The following is a 7,500-nucleotide window of genomic DNA, read 5'->3' as shown; positions in this document are numbered from 1 at the left end:
TTGCTTACTTGCTTACTTGCTTACTTACTTACTTACTTACTTACTTACTTACTTACTTAGTCAGTGGGTTAGTCAGTAGCTTAGTTACTGAGTTACTTAATAGCTTAGTTATTTTGGTGCATTATTTAACATTAATGTAAGACATGGCGACATTAAAGGCACAGTAAGCCTCCCGTAAACCATCACAGATACTGTCAGGCTTTTACACACAGTACAAACACCCTTCCATTTGAACGCTCACCGAACGGGAACATCCTTGGTGCCCTACGTAAAGAGCGAGCAATTTTCAAAGAATTAATTTTGCGGATTGTCTGATAACAAAATCAGACCGCGCGTGCGCTAGACCTAACTTTTTAAATCTAAAAAATACATTGACAGCTTGTTACACAAACATTCTTAAATCATAAAAGAATTCTTTTTTCATCAAGACAAGATCAGTACAATTCGAAGTTTTGAAAAGTTTGAAAAAAGAAAAGCCCGGAAGCAGGGTCACGCAAGGTCGTGGTTCTCGTAGCAAACGACGGTTTATGCCTATCGCCAGTTCCTCTGAACAGTCAAAAACCATCGCTAGAGTTCTTGTGAATCACAGCCGTTTGTTTCGTTTAGATTCAGAGGTACATAATAACGTTCTATTGCAGATAAGCTTACAGCGAGTCACATTTAAATTACAAACTGACGACTACATTGTAAAACAAGTCGCGTAAGGCAAAAATACAATATTTAGTCAAGTAGCTGTCGAACTCACATAATGAAACTAAACGCAATGCAACGCAGCAAGACCGTATACTCGAAGCATCGTCAGTCCACCGCTCACGGCAAAGGCAGTGAAATTGACAAGAAGAGCGGGGTATTCGTTGCGCTGAGAAGGATAGCACGCTTTTCTGTACCTCTCTTCGTTTTAACTTTCTGAGCGTGTTTTTAATCCAAACATATCATATCTATATGTTTTTGGAATCAGGAACCGACAAGGAATAAAATGAAAGTGTTTTTTTAATTGATTTCGAAAATTTAATTTTGATAGTAATTTTTATATATTTAATTTTCAGAGCTTGTTTTTGATCCAAATATAACATATTTATATGTTTTTGGAATCAGCAAATAATGGAAAATAAGATGAACGTAAATTTGGATCGTTTTATAAAAACTATATTTCAGATTTTTAATGACCAAAGTCATTAACTACAAGCTGAAATGCAATACCGAAGTCCGGGCTTCGTCGAACATTACTTGACCAAAATGTCAACGAATTTGGTTGAAAAATGAGGGCGTGACAGTGCCGCCTCAACTTTCACGAAAAGCCGGATATGACGTCATCTAAGACATTTATCACAAAAATGAAAAAAAGTCTGGGTATATCATACCCAGGAACTCTCATGTCAAATTTTATAAAGATCGGTCCAGTAGTTTAGTCTGAATCGCTCGACACACACACACAGACAGACACACACACACACACAAAAATTGGATTATTTAGACATGTATTGTCATAAATGGGGATTAGAAATTAATAAAGATAAAACTCAGATGGTGGTTTTTTGCAAAATAACCCCCAAAATAAAGACAATATTCAAATGCGGTGAAAATATAATCAAAACAACCGACCAATACAAATATTTAGGCATGATATTTAATCAAAATGGTAAACTAACTTTGGCGCAAGAACATTTAAGTAAACAAGGAAATAAAGCAGCATATTCTCTTCGAAAAACATTTAGAAATGAAAATGTGCAAGTTGATACAATATTTCATTTATTTGATTCATTGGTTAACCCCATTTTAACATATGGAGCAGAAATTTGGTTCCCTTACATGTTCACGAGCAAAAACGATACCAATGACATTGAAAACTTTTTTGAAAGATGTATTTCGAATGAATGTCTTCACGAATCTGTCCATGTTAAATTTTGTAGATTTATTCTTGGTGTGCACAAAAAAGCCATGTGGATTCCAGTTTTAGCAGAAATAGGAAGATTTCCTTTAGGACTAAACATGTTATCACAAAGCATATCGTATTGGGCACATATTTTGAAAACGGAGAATAAATCACTTATTCATCAAATATATGAAGAAATGTTAAACCAAGCGCCAAAAAATCCGTGGCTAACTTTCATCAAAGAACTTTTGTACAAAATAGGTTTTAAACATGTATGGCTTAATCAATATACATTTGACATCGGTAAACTACAAAACGCCATACAAGAAAAGTTAAGGATTAACTACATAAAGTTTTGGGAGAAAATTAAATGTGAAGGTCGTCCAAGGCTGAAATTTTATTCCTCTGTAAGCAAGACATACGAAGTTCAGCCATACCTTATAAGCATTACGAATATCAAGCATAGACATTTACTGAGTAAATTAAGGACAAGTACACACTCTTTAAAAATTGAAACTGGAAGACATAATAACATACCAAGAGAAAATCGTTTATGTAATAAATGTAACGTTATTGAAGATGAAATTCACTTCCTAGACGGATGTCAAAAGTTCACTGAACTGCGAAATGATTTTATAAAGGATCTATCAAATATAGATATAAAGTATTCCAACAATAAACCTAGTGAAGTATTTTGCGAAGACAGAATACAAATTCGTCTAGGAAAGTTTATTTCAGATTGTTTTAATCGCTCTTTGTGTCAATAACCAATTTGGTTCCGACAATAAAATATATTCTATTCTATTCTATTCTATTCACACACACACATACACCACGACCCTCGTCTCGATTCCCCCTCTATGTTAAAACATTTAGTCAAAACTTGACTAAATGTAAAAAGGAAACTGGATCACACGGGTTCACGATGGCTCAGGGGTAAGATAAAGCACGCAAAAATAAATTCTTTGAAAATTGCTCGCTCTTTACGGAGGACGTCTGGGATGTTCTCAAGCGGTGAGTGTTTAAATGAAAGGGTGTTTGTACTGTGTGTAAAAGCCTGACAGTATCTGTGATGGTTTACGGGAGGCTTACTGTGCCTTTAAGCTAGTCGTTTCTAAACAATCAGAACACACACACACACACACACACACACACACACACACACACACACACACACACACACCATCATCAATGAATATGTCCAAGATATTTAAATCTTAGGCGAACCGATCAAGATTGACAAGAAACGCCCGAGCTATAAGCAAAGGAAAGTGTGCGTGAGTGATGTTCTGCCCTCAACTCCAGCGTTTGCGAAGCAATGGGATTGACGTCGTCCACGCAGAAAGGTCACAAAAATGGTATATCTCATTTTAATTTCAGGCAAGTCTGCCGACAAACACGGAAGTGAGGTTTGCTGGTCGATGTGAATGCGTGATATATTGTGTAAAAAAATTCCATCTCACACGGCATAAAAGCGCTTTGAACTTCGGATAAGGCGCTATATAAATAAAGAGAATTATTATAATTATTATAAGTTCTAACCGATAAAAAGTGTAACGGACGGACAGACGGACAGAGGCCTTTTAATACAGATTATGTCATTCTCATCTGTCTTACAAACAAATTAACAGCAACAACCAGTTGCGTTTGGAGGATACGTTTCCTTCATAAAACTTTATTTATTGATCATACTCTTCCATTATTTTCATCTTGATTGTTTCAGATTGTTTCCATCATCACAAGCCAAAAGTAGAAGCGACAAAGTCATCATCGATACATCTTCAAAATTAACAGGTGTGGTCCCGCATGAGCGCTCGTTTTGAGACATCACTGAAACATTGATGCATGGATGCTTTTGCTGCACGGATTAACAAGGACACAATGCAAGATACCAGCTCTTACCTTGTTGCACCCACCCCAGAGCCAAAACAACAACAACTACAGCAGAAGACATCATCTTGGCTGGCCGAGACTCGATGGCGATTGCTCTGACAAGGATCCAGACCCAAACTATCGTCTTCCGGAAAAGCTAGCCTGGTTTTATTCTTGTAGTAGACCAGGTCTTTGACCGTGTTTAAGGTATATTTATGTGATGTGGATATAACCTGTCTCCCGCCCTCCCCCCTCCCCCCTCCCCCCTCTCGTATTGTCTTGTTACTCGAATGTTCTTTCCTTAATAGAATAGACCCTGCCTTCATAGCCCGCGCCTCTCGGTCATGCGCCATTGTTGTATTTCTCTATACCCTGCACAGGAAACAGGCAGGCTGATTTTTAGTATGTGTTCAAGATGAGAGGTTATCTAATATAGAATTTCACAACGATGTGGCATAACATGAATACAATTATACAGAAATAACGTTGCCCTGGTCAGATCTGAGACGGTGAGTCGAATCGTTCATGCAAAAAAGACTCCGCCTTGCCAGATGCATTTCATCCAGAATAGTCTATCTTGCAAATCATCAACACATATGTCAAGGCTTTTGAGGCATCACCAACGAGCACCCTTCTGCTTCGATGCATGGCAACTAACTGCAGTCTATGCAGAGTAGATGTTTTGTCCAATGTTGAATTCATTCCGTTACTGACGCTGATGGGGTCTATGTCGACCAAAAGAGTGGGATTCCCTGTAGGTCGAGTTCCTGTAGGTGGATTCCCTGTATACCTAAGACTTTAAAATTGGCAATCTAGTATACAGGGAATCCCACAGGGTGCAGTTTTTCAATAAAACTTGCAAACCATACTCGAATTTCTAAGAAATATCAAAAAAGGATCGAAAAACATCAAATTCTAACGATGTCGCTCAAGCATCACGTGACTTTCATTGATATTAGCGAAACGCTACAGGAACTACACCCTGTGGTATTCCCTGTATACAAGATTGCCAATTTTAAAGTCTTAGGTATACAGGGAATCCATCTACAGGAACTCCACCTACAGTGAATCCCATTCTTTTGGTCGACATAGACCCTAACAGCGTTACTGACACCTATGTCAATCTGTAAAACTCATCCACGCATTGGTCACTAGTTTGCACAGAAACAACAGCCAGGCTGTTGATGTGTTTTCAATGTGTGTAAGTGGAAGGGTGTTCTAATCCCTTACAAAAGTCAGGGAGCGTCTGTGGCAGTTGCAATGATCTTGCATTCTAAACTAGAAATGATCCACTGAAAAAAACACTTATTGTAACCAGTTCTGAACACACTGTGACAAAGCACATCTAGTTCTTCTAAATAGAAGTAGTTAATGGTAAACACATGTGTTTCATATGTGCTATGCCACAGTGTGTTCAACACTTATGTGTTCACAGTGGACCAGCTCTTACCTTGTTGCACCCACCCCAGGGCCAAAACAACAACAACTACAGCAGAAGACATCATCTTGGCTGGCCGAGACTCGATGGCGATTGCTCTGACAAGGATCCAGACCCATGTGTTTCATATGTACTATGCCACAGTGTGTTCAACACTTATGTGTTCACAGTGGGACACTAGTTTAGAATGTGCACACAGGAAGGTCGGTGTCTTTAACTGACCAGAACCTGCCTCCCTCACCCTTTCATCACGAGTGACGCGGTCATCCCCCTTGTCACTACAGCTGTACAGGAGTTGTTTCCCTTGCTTTCAATAACCTGGACCTTCAAGGGTGGACAGATGTGATTTATGAAAAGCCGTCGGCGACACGGTCTGACCGCTGTGTCTCACTGTTACACCCTTTCAAGCGTCTGTGTTTTGCGACGCATTGTTGGTGTACAGACCGTTTATTGAGCCGAAACTAAGTGTTTAATCTGCATACATACGTCCTACATTTCCGCTGTGGAAAGTAGTCGAGGTACTTACTAGAAATGGACCAAAATAGGACAGTAAGGTTGAATTCTCTAGCAACGCATTGTTGTTGTACAGACCGTTTACTTAGCCAAAACTAAGTGTTTAATCTCCATTCATACGTAGCCTACTACATTTCCGCTGTGGAAAGTAATTGAGATACTTACTGGAAACGGACCAAAATAGGAGAGAAAGGTTGATTCCGTCAATAGTCATTTTACTTAGCCAAAACTAAGTGTTTAATCTTCATTCATACGTACTACACTTCCGCTGTGGAAAGTGGGCGAGCTACTTACTGTAAATGGACCAAAATAGGAGAGTAAGGTTCATTCCTTTAAGGGTCATTTGTACTACGAGCCGTAATTCTAATGTGTTTCCGCTGTGAATATGTTTTATCTTTTTTCTTGCCACTCGTCAAGAAGACACTGTATGTAACATGTCCAGTTGTAAACCGTTCTTCATTTGCTTTCAGGTCAGGTCGGTTTTCGTAAGTTTAAAGACACAGTCCGTTCCAGGGCTTCCCACACTTGCGCTACCTAGAGGGTAAGAAGACAAAACATATCGCTAGATTTCATTTGTTTTTGATGAATTTATGACCTTTCATGAAGTAGTTTTGTTTTTTGTTTACTTTTGCCAGTTTGCCAGTTCGTTTTTGGAACTTTGCAAAGCAGTGTCGTGTCGTCATTTTTAGGTCTGGGGAAACGCCAATGAAAAGAGCCGAAGAATCCCCGAGCGTTTCTATTGGGTTTGCTTTTGATTATCCATGTATAACCTGCTTCCTGCAACTATGGTAACCGGGGATTTATTGCCTGGGGAACATGAGATTTATTTCCCAGGTGCTTGTGAATGAAAACTCGTGAAAATGATGACAATAAAATATATTGCTATTACATATGTTACGTGGATTTCCATTGGTCAATTGGGCAAAACTAACTGAGCTCATTGTAAAAGTGATATCGACGACATTTCCGTCGATATCAGTTTTGATATCGACGACCTTTTTATTGCTTCCCCACTTCAAAAACAAAAACACCTACATTTAAAAACAAACAAATATATATGAAAATGTAATTATTCCAGAATTTAGTTGAGCAAGTGACGAAAGACTTTTTGAAAGGAAAAACATTTTAAAATACTGAAAAGTACAAGAAAAGAGTGAACAAAAAGAAATAATAATCAGAGGGAGGGATATGGAACAGCCAAAACTGAGACAAATACTTTTGTAATTTCTTTACAGTAAATACAAAATGTCCAGAGAATTAGCAATATATCTAACATTGACTGACTGTGTGATGATATCTTCTGCTATTGGTCTGTTTCGGTCTCGATTTTGATATCACTGTCTCAACAGACCATAGCAGAAGATATCATCACACAGTCCGTCAATATTGGGTAATGTTGAGAGGGTTTACATTTTAATGTTGAGAGGGTTTACATTTTTATGTTGAGAGGGTTTACATTTTTATGTTTAGAGGGTTTAAATTTTAATGTTTAGGGGGTTTAAATTTGAAAGTTGAGAGGGTTTAAATTTGAATATTTAAAGGGGTTTACATCTTAATGTGTAGAGGGTTTAAATTTGTTGTTTTTTAAATTGATGTCGTTGATCAGGTGTGTGGTTGGGTTTTTTTATTGATAGATTCGTGTGTTGGTGTACCTGGCTGGAGTGAATGTTAAAAATGTCAAGACAAATTCCCAACCTTGGGCAATTAAAACTCTGTATTCTGAAAAAAAATTAAGGACCGCCTCGGAGGAACTGAAGAGGGTCCAAAAACCAGTTGAGCTTGTGGAAGTTCTGTGAGACCTTCA

General features: G+C 38.2%; 1 protein-coding gene across 2 annotated transcripts in view; it reads right to left on the bottom strand.

Annotated features, from left to right (window-relative positions):
* The window catches only part of LOC138958148 (uncharacterized), a 12,189-nt gene extending 6,906 nt beyond the window's left edge, over nt 1–5,283 (bottom strand). Inside the window, exon 1 of one of the 2 annotated variants that reach the window (XM_070329229.1) lies at nt 5,196–5,283. In XM_070329229.1, the coding sequence (XP_070185330.1) occupies nt 5,196–5,250 (55 nt within the window). In that variant the 5' untranslated portion in view covers nt 5,251–5,283. Of the gene's footprint in view, nt 1–3,775; nt 3,931–5,195 lie in introns of those variants that run through there. The other variant, XM_070329228.1, reaches the window with a different exon arrangement.
* Between the last annotated feature and the right edge of the window lie 2,217 nt (nt 5,284–7,500).

The sequence above is a fragment of the Littorina saxatilis genome, linkage group LG2, assembly GCF_037325665.1.
Source record: "Littorina saxatilis isolate snail1 linkage group LG2, US_GU_Lsax_2.0, whole genome shotgun sequence".
In the NCBI taxonomy this organism is placed as follows: Eukaryota; Metazoa; Mollusca; class Gastropoda; order Littorinimorpha; family Littorinidae; genus Littorina; species Littorina saxatilis.
The sequence above is the reverse complement of the archived record's forward strand: the minus strand, read 5'-3'. Positions and strand labels throughout refer to the sequence as shown.